Consider the following 23,219-nt stretch of genomic DNA (forward strand, 5'->3'; position numbering starts at 1 on the left):
CCTGCAATTGATAGGCATTTATTAATTAAGTAGCAGTCAACCCAGATTTATGTCTTGCTGCTGGTGTTTAGAAAGATTGTTACCCCATACATTTTGTCCAAAATCACACCTGCATGAAACTGCTGATTACGCGATCATTTAATGTACAAGCTACAAAGCTAGTTGTTCAATAATAAAAGTGCAGGGTAGGATGTGCTGTGTGTCACCAATTAACGTTTTCTTTCAGTACCTATCATAATTTTTTTTTTTTTTTTTAAATACATGCCATGATGAGTGTTTTCATATTTGTGAAGTTGGTTTGTTTGATTTCCTTTTCATGTCAGTCATTTTTATACTGTAGTGATCAATAGTAAATATTTTTCATTACACTTGTAGACAGTTTATTATAATGTACAATATGGACTGGACTGCAGACTGCTTCTGCTAATATTGCGTAAATTAGACCGTAATATTTGGCCGAACGATTCATTTAATGATGTAATGGTGGAACAATACAGGAACTATAGCGTTGGAATTATATAATGAACTGTCTAAGCCCAGTTACTGTGCGGCCCAGTCTAAGTTAGGCCGCACAGAGTAACCAGCTCGGGATTCAATGGAATTTGACCTTTAAATATGAGGGAAGCCAGGAATAAGACAAACAAGGTTGTTCAAAAAGGTTGTGGTGTATTGTAAAACACAGAATTATATACATATAACTGTACAAGGAATCAAACCAGGCATAACTTCAGGCTGGGCCAAAGCCAAAATAATGGACAAAAGAATTCTATTGTTAGGTAGCTAGCTTACCTAAAAGGAAAAATAAAGAAAATACAAGGATACTTCTCTAACTACCTAAGCAAAAAAAACAGAGACAAAAGGCCCCTCTCCTAAGAGAAATGGCAGCCACACCCCTACTGCCGGTGAACCAAGTGAACATATATACGATGGTGGATGGAATGCACATAAACAGATACAGGGACAACCAAACTCAGTCCAAAATCCAGGCAAAAGTCAAAAATCAGAACAGCAGTCAGAATATAGCATAAAGCAGCACAACCAAACACACTCTCTAAACCACCAGAACACATGTAACCACTTCCAACATCCCACCCCATTCTCACTCCTCTTCCTCTTTAAATATGGTCGCCATTTAGTGATGTCATCCTAGGAGGCGGGAGCCAGGCAGGCTAGGGCAGGCTGGAAACTCTGGGAGGGAGTTCGGACCTGCACACAAAATATGGCACAGCACACACAAAAAAAACTTCCCATCCCAAAGATAGCGGGTTGTAACAACTATATAACGGTGGAACTATAGGAAATAATAGTATAAATTTGGTGGCTGCAGATTCAGATGGGTGACAAATTATAGGGAATCTGTTTTGCTGGTATGGATTGGCTCCACTTGTTCCCTTCGAGATAATGGTCTGCACAAATGAATACAAAGTTATTCTGACTGACCACTTCAATCTGAGGATTAAGCATTTCTAGAAATTGTCTGCTATGGCCTTCACAACCATCAGACCCTCAGTCCGATTGAACAACTGTGGGAGTTTTGGAGTTAGATTTTAGACAGGTAGTCCATCACCATTAACATCAACTGAAGGAATATCTTTTTGGTGTATTGAAGCTGTTCTGGCTGCTTGTGGTGGCCTGTCACCATACTAATACACTCTGTTGATTTTTCCATTAATTTATCACTTGTCTATATCAAACAGTCTGTGTGCGTCTGTCTGAGAGAGAGAGAGAGAGAGAGAGAGAGAGAGAGAGAGAGAGAGAGAGAGATTCGCTTCACAGTATGCCCATTCTGCTTTTTGACTGCACCCTGAGGACCCCAATCCCATTTGCCCACCACCTAACTTTGATCCATTTTCCCTGAATTAATGTTTTATTGTTTAGTCAATGATTAGACCTGCAAATAATTTCACGGTTCGGCTGCACCAGCGAGTGAATAGCCACCTGAAATGCACAGGGAGCTTTCTGCAAATGCCTTACCTTATAATTAAAACCTGAGGACAGGGTCTGGAAAACAAATTTTGCCTGAAATTGGAATTGGTTACACACTGTCTCATGAATATATGCGTCAGCATTAGACTCAGACATGGGGAAGAGGAACAGCAGGACACAGGTGCGATGGCTGCTGAAAAATAGTGGGAAACAGGAAGCAAATCAAGTAGATCTTGAAGATTAAGGAAACTAATGCTGCTCTTAGAGTGAGATACGACCTTTTAGTCAACAGTGCCTAGCGAAGCATTTCCTATGTGGTCTATTTTTAGGATATGTTGTATAGGTGTCTATACTGTTCGCACATGGAAATGCCGTGAGAGAAGGTTATTTAAACAGGAAATTTCATAGCCTGTTTCAGGGCCAGAGATTCATTAGTGCTACAATTAGAGCTGCATTTAGAAAGACCACAGAATAATGTTCACAAAGTGCTAAATCTAACTACATTAAATCTGACATTTTCTCTGTTTCTGCCTGTGTCTGTCTTCAAACACTCCCTCTTCATAAGGTTTGGGAACTGTTTTTATGCGGTTGGGTGGAACATGGAAGATCAAGTGAAATATGCTCACTCCTGCACGTCTTAGCCATGGAGGTGGATGATTCTTTTATTGTTTTAAAAACAAGATGCAATTGATTTCGTAAAATATAATAAGAATATACACACCATGGAGTGAATTTTCACATTTTGTTTCGAGAACTTAATTTGCAGTGTTCTGGGACAGGTGAAATTACCTCAAATGTAACTCAAAAGTATAAAGTACTGAAATTGATGAATGTTTTTTTTTAAATAAAATGCCACATTGCAAAATACAGAATATATATATACGGTACTGTACAAAAGTTTTAGGCGCCCTTTTTTTTAGTACATACTTTGTTATAGATTTTTTTATTCTCAAGTCAGAACAAACAACGTTTTAGATTCTCAAACATTAGCTTTCCTGCACAAAATGAAATGTTACAGAAAAATGTTTGTCAGTAAAGAAAGCATAATTTTACATAAGAGACACTTTTCAGGCAAAAAAAAACCCCACAGTGCTGGGTTTTGCTGCAGAAATAAGAATCAAGTGCGACAGTTAAAGTCTCCAGAAGAACCGCGCCTGGTTCTGCAATATGCTCAGTAACACTTACAGCTCATTTCCTAACAAAACTGCTCTAATTGTACCTGAGACTACTGTTTTAATTTTTCTTACACCACATATCGACTTTTTCATTTACCGTTCTAATGAAGCTTATAAAGATGACTGCCTAAAGAACACAATCAAATTTGTTTATGATATGAGGTTGCAGATCAGGTACAGGACCAGGGAAGACGTCAACAGTCAATGCACAGGTGTACACTAAAATTTTGGACACGGTTCTCGTTCCTCAGTATTGTGACACATGCAGATTTCTAAAAACGTTTCTTAGAATAAATATGCTTAAATTAAAGTTTAGCATTTTCTCCTATTTACAGTCATTTAAATTTATTTTATTTTTTTTAATTTATCTTATTTAAATGAAGAGAAATCAGGAAAATTCAATTCATCAGTACTGCTAATCTTCCCACTAATAATGGTTATTTGCAGTATATCAGAGTTATAGGAGAGTTAATATTCAAATGTTCTTAAATACTAAATGTATGTGTTTGGCTACTTTAGTTTTTGCCTAAAAGGGGCATTTTTTTTTTTTTTTTTTTTTTTAAAAGTAAAAAGGCTAATGTGGTGCTTTTATTATAAATTAGTGTAGTTATTGGTGTTGGGATTGGTACTTATTTAACATTTATTTAAATATTGAACAATCTCTTGTACATTTTTATGTCTTGAGTACTAGACTACTAGATTTCTCAAAATGGCCATCACTAATGACTTCTAATTCAAATGTAGTTGATAGCACTGTGTCCTTAAGATGGAATTTCGGATTAAGTGTGTACAAAACAAAAAAACGTAGAATCCCAAAGAGGCCACAGCCATTCATGGCTAGGGGTCCAAGAGAGCAAGATTGGTCTTGACGTCTAGAAGGGAGAGATTGCATTATATCTCTCCACTGTCAATTAGTGACACTAGCCAATCGTCGGCGTATCAGGATGAGGGATGTTAGCGCTTTCTTCCGAGTGTGTTCAGCTGTCCTGGGACGCAGCTTGAGCACCAATTTGAAAAGATGCCAAGGCTGGTTTAAGTATCTTGCTAAATGCTAGCCTTCACCCTTCCTTGTTGATGATGCAAATGATTAAATTGAGCGAAAACAGGTTTTTTTTTAAACAGCCAATACAAACCACAATAATTTCAATAAAATTTTTAAATAGTCAGAGAATGATGTTGTACACAAGAACAGTAAAGACTCTGCTTTTTTTCCCCTTCCTCTCTTCCTCTCTTTCTCCAGTATGGTGGAGCACATGCTCTCGGGATGTGGTGTATTCTGGCAAGCCATATGTGCATGTATTGCTGTCTTCCCAGTCTCTGGTGGGCTGGGCTCTAGGCTGAGCGCCACCACCCTGATGCTTAATTAGCATTAATGATGCTAATTAATGATCCACCTCCCTGCCCAGTTTGAGTCGCTGATGGACCCGTGATAGACAACACGGCACTCGTATCCAAAACCGTCAGCCCCGGATGGTCTGCTTGGCAGTTTACCATCCCTGTAAAATATATCTCTATTTAACCTGATCCAGCAGGGAGTCAGTGTAGGCTTGATATTAGCTGAGATCAGCGGAGATGTTTCAGTGTGCAATGTGAAGGACACTATATAGTGATGAATGGCCTTTCAAGGCTGTTGTTCGGAGTCTGACTGATGCTAAGTGCACAAGGCTCAAGTGGAAATATGTGGAGCAGCTTCAATACCTTGTGGCTTTCTGACCTGGATACATGTTTCAGCTTTTTGTGGTAGAATGTGTGATAGCTTTGACTCCGGTTGAACCATGCAATAATAATGTGTTTCTGGTAGCCTTTTTCTGGGCCTACCTGTTTCCCTGTTTATCTCAACAAGATGGGATTTTTTATTTTCCTTTGCCCACTAACATACCATAGATTTGTCAACCTCACACCCTCAGACTCTGTTTCCTTTTTATCCTCTTATGTTGTCTCCGTGTATGCTGGTGGGACCTTTTAAATCCTATAGTCCATGTGATAAATCTACCTTTTAGAACTGAGAAAATGGCTCCTGAAACATCCATTGATGAGGCTGGAGCACCTGAGCTAGTTTGTAATAACCGACCATGTTGATTTTACTAGAAATTAAAAAAAAAAAATGAAACTATTTCCTGATTAGTTGGTAAATGATCACAGAAGTAATCAAATCCAACTACATCCAAAGCAATTTAGGCATGCATGTAGGTCCCACTTGTGCCACCAAAACAGCTCTGACCCATTGAGGCATGGACTCCACAAGACCTCTGAAGGTATTCTGTGGCTCTGGCACCAAGACATTAGCAGAAGATACTTTAAATCCTGTAAGTCGTGAGTTGGGGCCTCCATTGATCGGACTTTTGTCCAGCACAGATGCTCGATCAGATTGAGATCTGGAGCTCTGTATTGTTCCTTAAACCATTCCTAAACAATTTTTGCAGTATGGCAGAGCGCATTATCCTGCCATTAGGGAATACCATTGGCATGAAGGGGTGTACTTGGTCTGCAGCAGTGTTTACAGAGGTGGTAGGTGGTACATGTCAAAGTAACATCCACATGAAAGCCAGGACTTGAGGTTTCCCAGCAGAACATTGCCCAGAGCATCACACTGCCTCTGCCAGCTTGCTTTCTTCCCGTAGTGCATCTTGGCGCCATCTCTTCCCCCTGGTAAGGGGATTTTTATTTATTTTTTAAATTTTATTTTCCCATATCCTCACAGGATTCTTCCAGGTTCTCTGTTTTATTCTCAGTGCAAAAAAAAAAAAAAAAAAAGGCAGTTGGTGGATTGGCCACACTAAATTGCCCCAAAGTGTGAATGAGTTTGAAAGAGTGTGAATGTGTGTACATGGTACCTGCAATGGACTGGTGTCCCCTGCAGGGTATATTCCTGCTTCACACCAGGGATAGGCTCTGAATCCACTGCCACCCTGACCATAAAGTAGTTACTGATAAAGTAGTTGCTGTTTTTCAGAATTCAGTCACAGTGACATCCTGCAGGTTTTCCCAGGCCATGACAGTGTGGGGCCAGGCTTCCCAAATGACAACAAAATCTGTAATGTCATTATACAAACAAGCTGAGATGGCATCACTGTGAAATATTCCAACATTCTAATTTTTTTTAGAGTTGAGAATATTAATTGAAGTTATTTTAAGTGCATTCATAGGTTTACCATCGAAATACACTGTCACTTAGTCACAAAGCACAGTTTTACTGATGTCACTGCTGCCACTACTGGAGACAGTAAATTAAAGACATACAGCTATGGAATTCTCTACCATCAGAAATAAAATGCAGACAAATTTTTAATACAAGACTGAAATATTGGCTTAAGGAAAAGCAAATTTGTGAACAGTGAGGGGAACTGCAGTAAGCTGATGTGTCCTGATGTGAGCTGTGCTCTTCAGAATTAATTTGGATATTGATCTGTCAGATAAGCATCAAATGGACAGAGAAGGTCTGTCCTCCTTACCTTTCCCCTGTCTGTATACACAGATCTTGTATTTGACACAAAACTGCACCATCACCATCACATTTGATCTAAAACATGTCCAATCCTAAGCTAAAGGATATGAGTAAGGTGGTGCTGGTGATAGAGGTTTATCCAAGTGCTCTCTCCGGTGCTCAAACTGTTCTGGAATGCAGAAATCAATCTTTTTTTTTTTTTTTTTTTACTGTTATGGTGGAGGGAAATTAGAGGCTATTGGGTTGGCAGTATTTTAAGTCGCTTTTCTCAGCACTGTAGCTGGTTTTTATTGCTAATCAATGGCCAGAGCACTGACGTAGGGTCTAGGGAATCTGGCATGTAATGCCAGCCAACATTCTGGAAGTGATCTCTTTGGGTTTTTTGAGTTCTAATACAGCGCTGGCATGAAGTCACTTCCTCATCTCCAGCTACCTGTTACAGTGAAGTGCTTGATCAATATGTTCAGGTTCTGTTTCACTGAATCTAACCTCCAGCGGATTCCCTCTTGTGCATGTCTGTATGACCGGCAAGGCCATCCGACACAGTGATACAGATTCAGTATTGAAATAAAATGTCTTCTTCTGGGCTCATACTACACCGTATAGAGCTATCAGCATAACGGTTGTGACGATAGAGTTACACATATCTCCGATCATCTCTTTTGCCACCATGATTTTTATTTTTATTTTCTTACGTTCTAGCACCATTTCTGTAGAATAATCTGTGTACCATTTCTGACACCTATCCCTGTTGCCTTGCCCACCAGCAGGCCTGGGCATATGTCCAGCTAATGTGGTCGAGTGGGCATACCTGCCAACTTAACTGTAAAGGAAATATGGAGATGAAACACTTGGCTGTCACTTTTTAATTTACATTTCAGCAGTGCAGTGACGTGTCTGTCCCCATACTCTTCCTTTGATCTTTATTTTACTATTGAACATTCCTGATGTTGCACATTTTATAAAATGCATAATGCTCTCCTAGTTTTGCAGTCAAACTGAATACTCCACTAGTCTGAAATTTTTGTTGAGTAACTGGGTTATTTAGCCACATTGCTCAATAGAGTGCATTGTTAGAGTTTTTTCTGTGCACGTAATGAGAATTGGCCAGTTACACTGGGTGGGGCTAAATAGGATACTGGGCTGAGTGTTGCTGTGATCACTCCTGCAACATGGTGTTTTGAGAAACATTCCTTTATTGGTATGCTTTGATTCTTAAAAAACAAAAGAAAAATGTGATTTATGCATTCATGCCATGGGTATGAGTAGGTCTCCCTCACCATACCATGGTACCATGATGGCGAGATCCCCCTAAAGCTCGTACTATGTCATACGTTATTTAATGACTTTGTTGGGGGCTCTCGGCATCCATGTGTACATGCCCAAGAAGGTATCCATGTGATTCTTGCCACCTCTGAAGGTTTGCTGGTGCTTTCTTTCTGTTTCTTTCACTTGCTTTTTTTCCACCATGCTGTCTCCAATATATCGAAGTCCTTGTCGCTTTACTTCCTGCCACTTTTCAGCGCTTGCTGGGTGGTCTCACCCTGAGACACACCACATAAACAGACAGTACCGTACAGTTCAGCTCAGCTCTCCTGTGTGGCTGTCATCTCTCTCCTCCTTTTACATGAAAACACAGAACCCGCTTTAATCAATCATCCACAAGTGCATGCTCATCCTTCCTACTCACTCTCCTGACTCCGCCCTCCATTTACAAACCGGTGCTGATGCAATGCTGATGCAATGCTGTTGCGGTCTGATGCAGTAGCAAGCCTCATTGTCTTTATATTACTGCGTGTGTACGATGTTGATTGATCTGGTCGCCTGTCACTTTAGTCTTGTAATAATTTGCTTGCCATGATACCCTGTCCTCTTGCTTTTGATTGGCCGCATTCTAACTCATCGATCTTGCATGTTTCTGAGTTTTTAAAACATTTGTATTTCTTTGAATTACTATTTATAAATAAAACACGTTTCATTGCTTGTTTTGCCTTGCTTCTGATTTATCTTATTCACTGTTTTGAAATGTTTTTTGGTCTGCTGTAATGCAGTATTGTAATACTGCAGTATTGTAATGGCTGATATAGCAATGAAAAATATGTTGTTGTGCAGTTCTTACTATGACTGAGGGGGGCGGGGAATCATAATAAAATTGTGATCCTGCAGCATTTGCATTTGTGCAACCATAAAACAGATTTTATTCCTCCACTATTCTTCCTTATTCTCTGTGAACCATGACCACATGACTTTACACATGCACCTGAAGTGCAGCTACTCCATGGAAGGGGAGAAAAAATTGGGAAAGCTAAACTGAGTTTTAAAATAACCCAAATGCTCGCTTGGCATGAACAGTAAAAAGAATTGTCATAAAGAAATGTTTAATGTTATGTACTGAAATATTAAATTCACAACTAGTAATCAAATACAATCAAATCAAATGCAATTGAGGTTATAAGTGTACATGCACCTTGCAGAATCTGCAAATATTATTAATAAAAAGTGATCATAAAAATGTTTTTAAAATATTTTTTTATCTTGTACTGCCCTGAATAAGCTATTTCACATAATAGATGTTTAAATATAGTCCACAAGACACAATAATAACGAACCAGTTCAAAAATGTACATATGCTTGATTCTTAATCCCGTGTGTCGTTACCTGGATGAGCAAAGACTGTTTTTATGTTTTGGGAAAGTTCTTCATGAGTCCCTTGTTAGTCCTGAGCAGTTAAACTGCCCACTGTTCTTCAGAAAAATCCCCCAGGTCCTGCACATTCTTTACTTTTCCAGCATCTTCTGCATATTTCAGCCCTTTCCAGCAGTGACTATATGCTGATCATCTTTTCACACAGAGACGTGTACACTGTTACAAAAGGTGCAAACATTCACTGATGCTCAAGAAGCCAGCACAATACATTAAGAGCCGGGGGGTGTAAACCTTTGAACAGGTTTATCGGTGTAAATTATTATTTTGTCTTCTGTGAAACATGTACAGGGGTGCTTGAAAGTTTGTGAACCATTTAGAATATTCTATATTTCTGCATAAATATGAAACATCAGATTTTCACTGATGGTCCTAAAAGTAGATAAAGAGAACCCAGTTAAACAAATGAGACAAAAATATTATACTTGGTCATTTATTTATTTAGGGAAATGATCCAGTATTACATATCTGTGAATGGCAAAAGTATGTGAACCTTTGCTTTCAGTATCTGGTGTGACCCCCTTGTGCAGCAATAACTAAAAACTAGGGATGCACCGAAAGTTCGGCAACCGAAATTATTTGGCTGAAAATAGCAACAAAAAAAAAGCATTTTCGGTGTTCGGCCGAATAAGTGAAAAGGCCGAATAAATTTGACCGAACAATGATGTGTTTGATGACGCAACCAAATAGCCTAGCAACCAGAGTGAGACGCGCTAATGCCACGACCTCGATGAGGGGGTGCGCGCATACATGAGCTACATGCACGAGCCACGTGCTCTTCAGATGTTTACTGTGGACACGTGGGTTTGTTTTGTTTTTGTTCCGGAGTAGTCACGTCGCGAGACGTAAGGGAGTAGAGTACGGAAGCAGTTAAAGACGTATTTATTTAAGGGCAGGCAGACAAATCCAAATAGTAATCCAAAAAACTTAGTCAAGACAGGCAAAGGGAACCAGAGTTGCGGTCACAGAAAACAGGGTCAAAACAAGAAACATGAACTAGTACTATGGACTGGGAGTGGAAAAACCAGCAGGGACTAAATGAACTAATCTATAGTTTAAACTAACTAAATCTATCAAGGAACATAACATTAACAACGTATCTAACTACACTATATCTACTATAATACTCTGCGAGGTGTACAGGGACACGAGCGGTATATATCCCCAGTATAATCAGCCGAATATAACCATTGTTTGCACTCTTGTCAATGCACTTTTTTGTTGTAGGCTACAGAGTGTTACATTCTTTCAGCAGTCAGCTATAGGCCTAACATCGGCTATTCAAGGGGGGCTCAAAGATGACCACTTCAAAATATTTTTATTTCACTCATTTATTTATTTAAAGTTATATTGTGCCTTGTTGGTAGCCTATGCCTGCTGGAATGAAAAAATGTTCAGTGTTAAATATTTTGAAATTGTTGTTTTTGTAATTGATTTTTTTATTTGAAAAGCAAGACAAAATAGTAAAAAGCACATTTTGACTATTTAATTTATGGAATGGTGAAAAAAATGGCAAAATAAATGGAAAAAACGCGAAAAAACGTGTTCGGTATTCGGCCTTCGGCCAAGTTTGTCATAATATTCGGTTTTGGCTTCGGCCAAGAATTTTCATTTCGGTGCATTACTACTGAAAACCTTGGCTTCCTGTAGTCGCCCACATCAAATTCAAGGCCTTGGTGCTCATGTACAAGACCTTGTCTGGAACAGCACCCCCCTACCTCAACACTCTCCTTGAGGTTTACGTTCCCTCACGCAATCTTGGATCGTTTAACAACCGATGCTTAGTAGTACCTACTCAGCGTGGCTCAAGGTTCCTTTCAAGAACATTCAAACTGACTGTCCCTCAGTGGTGGAATGAACTTCCAACTTCAATCCGGACCACAGAATCTGTCACTATCTTCAAATAACTGCTAAAGACCAACCTCTTCCGTGAACACTTAACTAACCCCTACTTTGTCCCCCCATTATTAAAAAAATAAACAAAAAAACACCTTGAACTGGCACTTGCACCTCTACTCTGCGCACTTTGCTTCTCTAGAACTTAGTTAAACATCTTGTATGGTAGTACTACTGTTCTCCACTTGATATATCGCTATGCTTGTATTTCCTCATATGTAAGTTGCTTTGGATAAAAGCATCTGCTAAATGAATAAATGTGATGTGATGTGATGTAATAACTGCAAGTAAACGTTTCCGGAAACTGTTGCAGTCCTGCACATCGGCTTGGAAGAATTTTGGCTCGTTCCTCAGTACAGAACAGCTTCAACTCTGGGATGTTGGTGGATTTCCTCACATGAACTGCTTGCTTCAGGTCCTTCCACAACATTTCTAGTGGATTAAGGTCAGGACTTTGACTTGAACATTCCAAAACAGTAACTTTATTCTTCTTTAAGCATTCTTTGGTAGAATGACTTGTGTGTTTAGGGTCGTTGTCTTGCTACATGACCCACTTTTTCTTGAGATTTAGTTCACAGACAGATGTCCTAACATTTTCCTTTAGAATTTGATGGTATAATTCAGAATTCATTGTTCCATCAATGATGGCAAGTTGTCCCGGTCCAGATGCAGCAAAACAGTTCCAAACCATGAAACTACCACCACCATATTTCACAGATTGGATAAGGTTTTTATGCTGGAATGCAGTGTTTTCCTATCTCCAAACACATCACTTCTCATTTAAATACAACATTCTATGTTGTCTCGATCATCCACAAAACATTTTCCCAATAGCCTTCATTAACATTAGCCAATGCGAGAGAGGCCTTTAATTGCTTAGAAGTTACCCTGGATTCCTTTGCGACCTCGTGGACTGTTACAAAACTTGCTCTTAGAGTGATCTTTGTTGGTTGATCATTCCTGGGCAGGGAAACAATGGTCTTCAATTTCCTCCATTTGTACACAATCTGTCTGACTGTGAATTGATGGAGTCCAAACCCTTTAGAGATGGATTTGTAAACTTTTCCAGCCTCATGAGCATCAACAAAACTTTTTACGAGGTCCTCAGAAATCTCCTTTGTTCATGCCATGATGCACGTCCACAAATATGTTGTGAAGAACAGACTTTGATAGATCTCTATTCTTTAAATACAACAGGGTGCTCACTCACACCTGATTTCCATCCCATTCATTGAAATCACCTGAATCTAATTTCACTTTCAAATTTACTGCAAATCCTAGAGGTTCGCGTACTTTTTCCACTCACAGATATGTAATATTGGATCATTTTTCTTAATAAATAAATGACCAAGTATAATATTTGTGTCCCAATTGTTTAATTCTTCTCTTTGTCTACTTTTAGGACTTGTGTGGAAAGCTGGTGTTTTAGGTCATGTTTATGTCGAAATATAGAAAATTCTGAAGGGTTCACAAACTTTCAAGCACCTCTGTAAATATCTTATGTAGCTTCTGAAGGGCAGTACTAAATGGGGGAAGAATAAAATCTTTAAATTATTTTGTTTATTTAGTACAAAATAAAAAAACAAAACAAAATGCAATTTTTTGGATCTCTGTTTTTGTTCTTGTATACTGTAGAACTATGTTTTGAAAAGTGCAAGGTCATGAATGATGACTGGAAGCGTTTCTAAAGTGTTTTTATTCTTGTGTTGTGCTCATCCCACTGAAAGGGAAAAAAAAGCTTCCAATTGAGCCAACAGCTTTCTACGGTAATAGTGGGATGATGGATGCTTCGGAAGCATTTTAAAATGTTGTTATGGTGGTTGAAAAAGAAAGAAAGAAAGAAAGAAAGAAAGTAAACCAAAGGTGCATGTGCAGCTGGATACAGCCAGTATAATGCCTCTCACTTTGTATATTCACATGTGCCACAATATCATTATTGTAGTTAAATGTAACAAATTCACAATGCAATAATATGAACCTACTGCCATGTGAAAAATTGAGGGGGAAAAAAAACTTGTGCATGCGTGTGTCTGTGTGTGATTATTTGCCGTCTGGATGCATTACTTTTCTCACTGAAGGGATATTTTATTACTAAACTAGAAAGTATTTGGTTCAGTTACTGCTGGTAAGTATTATATCCATTAATCCATTCGTCCATCCGTTTTCTGTACCACTTATTCTACATGGGGTCATGGGGAGTCTGGAGCCTGTCCCAGGGAACTCAGGGCGTAAGGCGGGGGACATCCTGGACGGGGTGTTAACCCACTGCAGGGTACAGTTGCACTTTCTCACATAGCCGTTCACACACTACGAACTATTTAGAGATACCAATCAGCCTACAATGCATGTTTTTGGACTGGGGGAGGAAACTGGTGTACCTGAAGGAAACCCCCGAGGCACGTGGAAAACTCCACTCATGCAGCGCAGAGGCAGGAATTGAACCTCCAACCCCTGAGGTGTGAGGCAAACATGTTAACCACTCAATTGCCTCCTTTAAGTTTTATATTACATGTTTTAACAGACACTTTGTAAAAGTCATGGGGACAAATCCTGGACATATCAATAGATGGTGGGGAGACATTCCCAGCGTCCCCACAAAAAACTACACCTATGCCAGGTTCCTTTTTAACTTTGGGTAGACACACTGTGCTTTTGGCACTAGGGATGGATGATGCAACAACCAAAAAAATTTCATGAGACTTGAAGAAATTTCTATGATGTACAGTATGTATCACGATATATAGGCTTCGTAGCAAACTGCCAGCAAAACTATGAAAAACCGAGTTAGATCCGAATTAGATACTTTTATTTAATGTCAGCAAATACAACTTAAAACCGAATAAATGTAATAATTCTAATAAAATCTGTCCTAATAGAATTAATACTGGTTCGGAGAATTTTTTAAACATCATCATAATGTTTTCACATCAAAGTAATTACTTATTCAAAAAATATTAGATACCTTTCGAAGAATTTATACTAAGTAGCAGCTATTTTTGTTCAAGATTTTGGCAATTGCATTACAAATGTGCCAGTTAATCAGTAATTCAAAATGCAGACAAGCCATCGTTTGCAAACACCTGCTAGGAAAACGTGGCTCCCACATTCTGCCAGTTTAATGTAATAATTGAATAAACATACATATTGTAACTTACAAAACTGGTCAAAGACCGATGAGAATTGTAATCTTAATAATTCAAAGACAAAAAAAGTGATTCCTGTTTTGTGCAGCCATAATTCTAACACAGTCTCTGTCTCTCTCTCTCTCTCTCTCTCATGCGCACGCACACACACACACACTTTACTCTGATTTGATCTCCCACACTTGCAGGGCTTCCATTCAAATATTTGCATGAATTTAAATGAATCTCTGAGAAGACAAAAGAAAATGCGAATGAATCTGTTTCCATTAAACTACGGTCATACAAAAATGCAAAAGATGTCAAAATGACTCATGAGAAAAGTGCCCAAAATGCACGGCTAACTTTTTATTTGCCTGCATACGGAAAAGTGCGTTCATCCACTTTATCTTGGTCAGGGTCATGGTGGCATATTATGTTGCTTTTTTGTTGATTAGATAAAAATAAAAAAAACCTTTACTTTCATCTGTCCAAACAGTGCATGGTGTCCTTTATGTAATGTTAAATTTATGTTTGATATGTCTAGCACTGAAACATGTATATATCTATACATCATCACTTATTCAAAAAAAACCCCACCATGCACTATTTCCTCATGACAAACATTCATGTCGGAGAGGTCATGTCCCCACTGTCATGCTCTGCTGAAGCAGTGATATGGACTCTCTTGCTAAGCAACATAATTATTGCATGACTTTTGGACAATGTAATGCATTTACAAACCGAACTCTGGCTGCAGCAACTTAAACAGTGGTCTGGTCACATACTTCTTCCAAAGCAGTCCGCTATAATTCAATTAAATTTTATTTGTGTAGCGCTTTTTACAATGGACATTGTCTTAAAGCAGCTTTACAGAAATGTATAAACACAGTATAGAGATTTTAAGTGTGTGGATTAATCCCTATTGAGTAAGCCGGTGGCAAGGAAAAACTCCCTGAGATGATATTAGGAAGAAACCTTGAGAGGAACCAGATTCAGAAGGGAACCCATCCTCATCTGGGTAACAATAAGAATAACAGCTTCGGTTATAAGACAGTCCCTCCAGGGATTTTGCGATCGCAGAAATGAATGCAAAATCAAGCAAACTCGGCAATATGCGGAGGTTGCAGTTTTTCAGAATTACCACAGATTTGGTCCAAGACGCATCATGTGACGTCCTCACAACGCGTATTCAGCCACAGCCTTCTTCAATTCACCTGCATCGAGCATGAGTACAGCTAAAGGGTCTCATTTACCAAGAAACATCACTGCCCAAGACCATGCCAAACAATTCAAGTTGCTTTCCACAACAAAAAAAGCACCAAAAACTCCACAGATTGCATCACAACAGTGTGAATTGAACAGCAAGCAAAACCAAAAGCCTTTCCGAAAACATTCTTGTGTCGAATCAGATGTTAATATCTTGTTTATGGACATGACCGTCCTTGAAAATGTTCACTGAAAATGTCTTTTGATTTTCAGTACAGATTTTCGATTGTATGCGGCAGTAATCCTTACGCGTTTGCCTACGTTGGCCTCTCACTCGATGGAAAACCGCCAGCAATTCCAGACGCGTTAAGAATCCCTCACCAAAACGACTCCTGGTGTGATGAAACATGACAAAGGTAGAATTCACTCATTTGTTATCCTCATGGAAGGGGCTTGAAACAATGAGGGAGATTATGGAAATCATTACCATCCAACGTGCCACCGGCTTTACGCCTTCACAAAGGCTTATCTTCAACCCAACTGTCAGGAAGCCACTCGTCTACCATTACTGCAGTTATTAGAGAGCAGAGTGGAGGTGCTATCTATTATTGTCAGTTTCCATTCCCTTGTGAAACTCTAAGCTACAGTATATTAATGCTATCTGAAAGAATAGTGTCAGAAAGCAAAGTCATATTGAACTAAATGGAAATGGTTACTTGAATTTATTGTCTGTCCACCACATTAGGCTGATTCATGCATCGTTCTGGCCTGCTTCTCTTCTTTTATCCTGTCTCCCATTATGATTTTTGGACACTTAATTCAAGTGTCATATTCTAGCACAAGCACTTACTTGGAGAATGTCATGCTTCAACAACGAGCAATCACTCAACTCTCTCTTCAGTGCTGGCGCAAGACCTATGGCTTTTATTGTTTAGTGGCAATCAGTAAATGCTCTGCACCACTGTACATTAAATCAACAATATCCGCAGATGCAATTTCGTGAAAGAGCTGTGAATGAGCCTTTGAATTTGTGGTTGGTGTGTGTATACTGTATGTGTACGAGGCTATGCGTTGACTGTGTGTCACACGAAACCTTAATCACTTAATATGTTTTGTCTTCATTGATTATCGACTGTCCAATCACCGCGCATATTTCTTTGACGCAGGTTATATATGCTGGTCGAAGGACAACTTCCCCTTCCTGGTTCTACTTATACGATGATTTGAGGAATATTTTTCTCCAGATCAGCCATTTTCCACTTCTGAATTTATCTCTGTGCCTCGGGGATTTTTGCAAAGGTTGACTCATTTCAATTAAAATAATAAGCAGAGGTGATATTAAAAAGAAAATACTTCTGCACCAAATCGCACTCATCTTAATGAAGGAGTTTGGGGACATGCAGGGAGTGACTGAACAAGCTGAATGTTAAAGTTGGTTGCTTTGTCTCTCTGTGCGTCACCTCTCCTTCTCCTTGCACCCTCCCTTCCTCTCTCTCAAGCTTCAGTCCTCCGCATCCTTTTGCACATCTTTATATTCCCTTCTTCATATCTCCTTCTGCTTGTGTTTTGCATTCATTGTGTCATATTTTTGGATTCTGGAAGTGGGAGTGTGTTGACGTTTCCTGACACCGGCTCTGTTCCCTCTAAATTGTCAAAGAGAGGTGTTTTCTTAAAGAAAAATCTCCAAATGACAGATTTGCGCTAATCCACACCCCTTCACCCAGGTCAACCAAGTTTTATTTTTTAAATAGGTTGTTGAGTCTGTTTTTACAAATCAAAATCTCATGCGTGATCTGCAACCTCCCCTGCACTGTTTGGTTTATAAGGGGTTGGGGGAATGCTCTTTTTATTTGGGTTACATGCTTCTGTTCACAATAATGACACGTCCTTGTTCACATCCTGCTATTGAAAAAATGTGTTTCAGTTGTAATTCCTTCATTTAATAATACCAAGGTTATACTTCACTGTTAGTTTGAATGTATTTATTTTGATCGTTGTGCATGTTAATGATTTAGTGGAAGCTCAACAGGTCTTAAAACCAAAATAGAATCAATAGTGAAACCTATCAGTTCAAGCTAAAATGGCAACAAAAAAAAATGCATCACCCATAACAAGTATTAACACTGTGTTATGTATTTGCGGAAAATCTGTCTATGATGTGGACTTGTTTCAGTGACTAATAAAATGCACTTTTGTTCATGTTCTGCTACATTATAGAGCTTTCATGCTTATTATACACCCCTCTTTCATTCCTCTATTTCCGCCAGTGTATGTCCGCTTTAATGCCAGTCATCCGGTGGAGGTGGAAGTGGAAGAGGGAACAAGTGTATCAGAGCTGAAGGAGACGGTGGGCCGGCTGCAGGGCGTTCAGCCTGATCAACTACGGGTCATTTTTGCTGGGAGAGAGCTCTGTAGCGATTCCACCCTAAAGGTAGTAGCACTTTCCCGTGTCTAAGCCTGTCTACTTGTTTGTCTGCTGTTTGCCATGCTCTCTCTCGTTTTTTTTTTTTTTTGTTTTGTTTTTTTTGTTTTTTCTTAAACAAGAAGGATACTGTGGATTTTGTATTAACATCAGGGTCAAACTCAGTGTTAGGCTCAGGCAGAGAAGAAGAGACCCTCTCTTCTCTCTCTCACTCTATCTGAGCTCTGTTTGTATCCCTTTTTCTGACTCGGTCCTTCTCTCTGCACAGAGTGAGAGGTAAAAAACAGAGAGAGGCTGAAGAGAAAGTGTTCCTGTGTTCATGCCTTCATGCTCATTTGTCTGTCGCTCTTTCACTCTGCAGCTCTTTGTCTCTGTCTCTCACTGTCTCTCTGTCCCTGATGGATGCAGAAGTCTGTCAGGGTAAACAATGTCTAGGGATCTCCTGAACTTTAGTCCACAGTGCTTCATTAAGTTTGACCTTCTTAATTATGCATTAAAGCAGCTCCACACACACTGAGCACTCTCAGGTGCACTCAAAGGAGTCAATTAACGGTCATATATAAGTGATACTCACGTTATCTGCAAAGGCCTTACTCACAGTTACTTATATTCTTGGCCACAGATTCCTTCCAGTGAAAAAATATCCCCAGCCCTGCTTATAATTATACACAGGGCCAGTACAATGGAGGGCGCAAGGGGTCCACCTGCAGATGACCCAGATCATAAGTGGCCCCATTAATCCAAATTTTTTTTTAAAAACACATTCCTTAAATCACACAAAAAAATCATGTGATATTAACACATAAATGAACTGAAATATAGATACATCATACAGTACAAGTAGCTGGTTACTAATGTATACCTTTGGACAATCGCCCAAACACACGCACCCATTCACACAATTTAGAAATGCCAATCAGCCTACAGCGCATGTCTTTGGACTAGGGGAGAAAACCGGAGTACCTGGAGGAAACCCCCGAAGCACAAGGAGATCATGCAAACTCCGTGCACACAGGGTAGAGGTGGATATTGAACCCACAGCCCTGGCGATGTGAGGCAAACGTGCTAACCACTAAGCCACTGGCCCCCTGGTGTATAACCATAGTAACTATAAAATAACAATAACCACCAATCCCTGTACTGATAGTAGTCGATAGTCATATTTACCATATTAATATTTTTTAAAACGTTGTAATGATTTATTTATTTATTTTTTTCACCCAATTTTTCTCCCAATTTGGTCATTTGCCCTTCCCTACCCTCTAGCTAGCTCTTCACTAATACACAACAGCTACCAACAGGCGAGGGTGATGGCTAACATATGTATCGTCCAGCTTAACAAGTTCGGAGAAAAGCACTAACTGCCCTCTTCTGCATACATGAGCTCACAGATGGCCACGATTCCATAGTGTCACTTTGATCGCCAGGAACAGAGTAATGCCAAGTACACTCTCTCAGACTCTGGGACATGGATGGCTGTGGCATCATCAGGATTCAATCTCGCAGTCTCCCAGTGATCGAGCGAGCACTTCGTTTTATAGATCAGACTTTGAGAACTTTGGGTTTAGATAATTTATAACCAAGACCACCTCCACCTTATTAATGCCCTGTCTTTATTCTGCCCCCTAGAGACCAAACAACACATCACACTGAACACATGGTCCCGAGTGTCCTCCAGCTATCAGACTGAAAAACTAATGGACTAGGAATGAGTCCACATTGCTCACTATTCGATTGTGTTCTTTGGATAGCTTCAGTTCAATACCTGACCCAGTAGTTAACACTTTTAATTGAAGTAAACATTTTAAAATGAAGTAAACAGAGCAGAACTAATTGGTCCTTTATTTGTTCATTGAGGTGGTGTATGCAGGAGAGTTGTCTTCTCTCAGCAGACTCATTCTTCCTCTGCAGATTATGAGGATTAACACTAGAATAAACAAGAGTTTGTAGTGATTGGATTGTTTATTTCAAACATATAAGATTCTGTATGCTGTCCTTCTAGATTGGCACATAAAATAAATGATCACTGGTCCATGTCAATAACTTATTAGCCGTGTAATAGGATTCCTGTTTACCTATCTACTTACAAATGACTAATTTAGTTCTGTGGCATTATACATTCCTTTAGACTTACAGAACTGGGTGCAGTCGGTCCCTTTTCTTGTCACTGGTTTAGCTGTGGGACAGAATAAGGGCAGTAGAGAGTAAGTCCATTTCCAGAGATACTGGACCTATTATTTGTCGCATTCAGTCAACAAGTGAGGATGGAGCCATGGGTGCGGACATCAGACATCATGTGTACACACGTACACTCTAGCGGACAGAGTCAGAGGCAGTTATTTGTGGAGTAGCAGACATGAAGGTGACCTGTGTGTGTGTGAGTGCATGCAGGTGTCTGTAAAATTGGGTTATAAGACACGAAGGGCAGTGAAAACAGAAGTGATGGCTCAAGACACAAACACTTTTTTTCTGCACAGACCTATACATACGCAACAAAAAAAAAGAAACGCCCCATTTTCAGGAGACTGTATTTTAAAGATAATTTTGTAAAATCCAAATAAGTTTTACAGATTTTTTTCCGAAAGAGTTTAGACAATGTTTTTCATGCTTGTTCAGTGAACCATAAACAATTATTGCACATGCACCTGTGGAACAGTCCTTAAGACACTAACAGTTTCCAGGCGGTAGGTAATTAAGGTAACAGTTACAATAACTGAGGACACTAAAGAGACCTTTCTAAACATCAGAAGAAAGATGCCTAGGGTTCCTGCTCACCTGCATGAACATGCCATAGGCCTGCTGCAGGGAGGCATGAGGACTGCAGATGTGGCCAGAGCAATAAACTGCAATGTCTGTAATGTAAGACGCCTAAGACAGTGCTACAGAGAGACAAGAAGGACAGCTGGTCGTTCTTGCAGAGGAAAATTACATGTAATCATGTGTCTCCCCCAGACGTGAAGAACTTTCAAGAACATTCAAATGCCTTGGTGGACGAGTGGAGTAACATCTCATAGCAAGAACTGACAAATCTGGTGCAGTCCATGAGGATGAGATGCACTGTAGTACTTAAAGCAGCTGGTGGACACAACATACTGACTGTTACTTTTAATATTGAGGCCCCCCCCCTTTGTTCAGGGGCTCATTATTCCATTTCTGTTCCTCAAATGTCTATGAAATTTATGTCTCAGATGTTGAATGTTTTATGTTAATACACATATTTACACATGTTAAGAAATTTACTGGAAATAAGAGCAGTCGAATGTGAGAGGATGGTATGTTAACTTTAAGCATAAATCCACCCTGGATTATTTGCATATCAATATTTGCAATGAACATGTGGTGATCTCCAAGGTATAATGAACATACAGCATCAACCAAGAAATTAACACCAGAGCTTCACAATATTTCAATAATTTTTTCAGGTTGGAGTATAAACATGAAAAAGGGTATAAGGTAGGAACCAATGCTAATAAGAGTCAGTGATTTTGCCACAAATGAAAACCTTAAGCTCACAGCCTATCATAACCAACCTTCACTATTTACTATTAACGTGGTCAGCGTGAAGCCCCCCTTGTGTAGGGTACATCCTTTTGTGGCCCCCTAGAGTTCACAGTTTGTTTGTTTTTTCCATGCTAGGCTCTTCTCTGTTAACTTTCTCAGATAAGAGACTACGTCCTCTATCTAAAAACATATCCATTTTAAATAGGCTTAGGTTTTAGCAACGTGTGGCTGTGTATAATTGATTTCATTTATTAATATTTCTCATTTTATGTACATCATAGGGTGAAGGTTCATGATCCCGACTTGCATACAGATTAATAATAAAATAATAGTAATAATAATAATAAAATAGATTAATAATAATAATAATAATAATAAAGTTCTAGAATTTATATATGGCGCCCCTGGTACCATCTGGCGGCCCCCAGTTTGAGAACCACTGATCTAAGATGTGCTACTTTTGCTAAATGCTTTAGAGGCTGTAACTAATAATAGTTTCATATTCTATAGATTCCTACAAGGCAGACACTATCGAGTGCACTCGACTTAATACTGTTAATATTACTAGTTAATGAAAATACAGTGTGTCCCAAAAGTCTCCATACATATGGGAATTTAACACTTTTTAGCAAAATGCCTTCCAAATTTTTTTCATACTTAGTTTATATTCTCTCTCTCTATCTATCTATCTATCTATCTAATATATATATATATATATATATATATATATATATATATATATATATATATATATATATATATATATTCTTTTTCTCAGATAGACTTTAAGAATGCCTTTTTGACAAATTGGCGTATTGAAATCATTCTCGTGGATGGATCGGGAAGCTGTCACAAGGTTGCGATGAACTTTAACAGGAAACGTGGCAAGCAGATCTCACACACAGACACGACACTGTTGCCAAACTTATTAACAAATTCAAAAGGACTGGACCAACCAAGAAGTGGACGTCCACCAACATCCACTGATGAAGGCACAACCGTCGTGGCGCTGGAAGACTTTTGGGACAGTCTGCAGTTAATGATGATGAGTCTTTATTGATCACGTATACATATGCACAGTCAAATTCTTTAAAATTTTCTTCACATACCCCAGCATGTCAGCCGTGATACAGCTCCCCTGGAGCAGAGAGGGTTAAGGGCCTTGCTCAAGGGCCCAACAGTGGCAGCCTGGCAGTGCTGGGGCTTGAACCCCCGACTTTCTGATTAGTAACCCAGAGCCTTAACCACCAAGCCACCACTACCCCATCTGTATAAACATTATCCAATATATTCTGTTAGATAAAGATGTGTTAATACTGCTATATGCCTTAGTGTCTTTTGTTTAATAATTGCAAAGAATTTATGAATGCACACAAGTAAGCGAAGTGAGATTAATTTGATATTTCTCTATGCCTCAAAGGCAGATATGATACCTACTTTTATCTGCCTTTTAGGAACCACTTATTACTTAACAGCCTCTGAGTAGCATATTTTAGTAGATCTACCTTTGAAGAATTGTTGCCTCGAAGCACTCATTTAAGGGCGAAACACTGTGCGGGCCTCTTACTTTTATTCTTATTAGCCTATAACTCACCCCTTATTAACCACTTAAGCATGCACGGTTGGCGTTCATTAGGATTATTTATTTTCTTTTATGAAGCGTGTGCTAAGGTAATAAGGTATATACTGTATAATGTGATGAATGTCCCCTGTGTCCATGGGACTTTCAGAAGAGACTTTCTAATTGTCTTATAATAAACTTAAACAAAAATGCATTGGATGGAACACAAGGGTTGTGATATTATTGCATGTTTTTGATGATC

At 39.2% G+C, this 23,219-nt stretch overlaps 1 protein-coding gene across 1 annotated transcript in view; it reads left to right on the forward strand.

Moving 5' to 3' along the window:
- prkn (parkin RBR E3 ubiquitin protein ligase) overlaps nucleotides 1-23,219 on the forward strand; it is a 125,837-nt gene that overhangs the window by 15,781 nt on the left and 86,837 nt on the right. The window contains exon 2 of the mRNA XM_017464758.3: nucleotides 17,741-17,904. Within this exon, the coding sequence (XP_017320247.1) occupies nucleotides 17,741-17,904 (164 nt within the window). The remainder of the gene's footprint in view (nucleotides 1-17,740; nucleotides 17,905-23,219) is intronic.

The sequence above is a fragment of the Ictalurus punctatus genome, chromosome 3, assembly GCF_001660625.3.
Source record: "Ictalurus punctatus breed USDA103 chromosome 3, Coco_2.0, whole genome shotgun sequence".
Classification (NCBI taxonomy): Eukaryota; Metazoa; Chordata; class Actinopteri; order Siluriformes; family Ictaluridae; genus Ictalurus; species Ictalurus punctatus.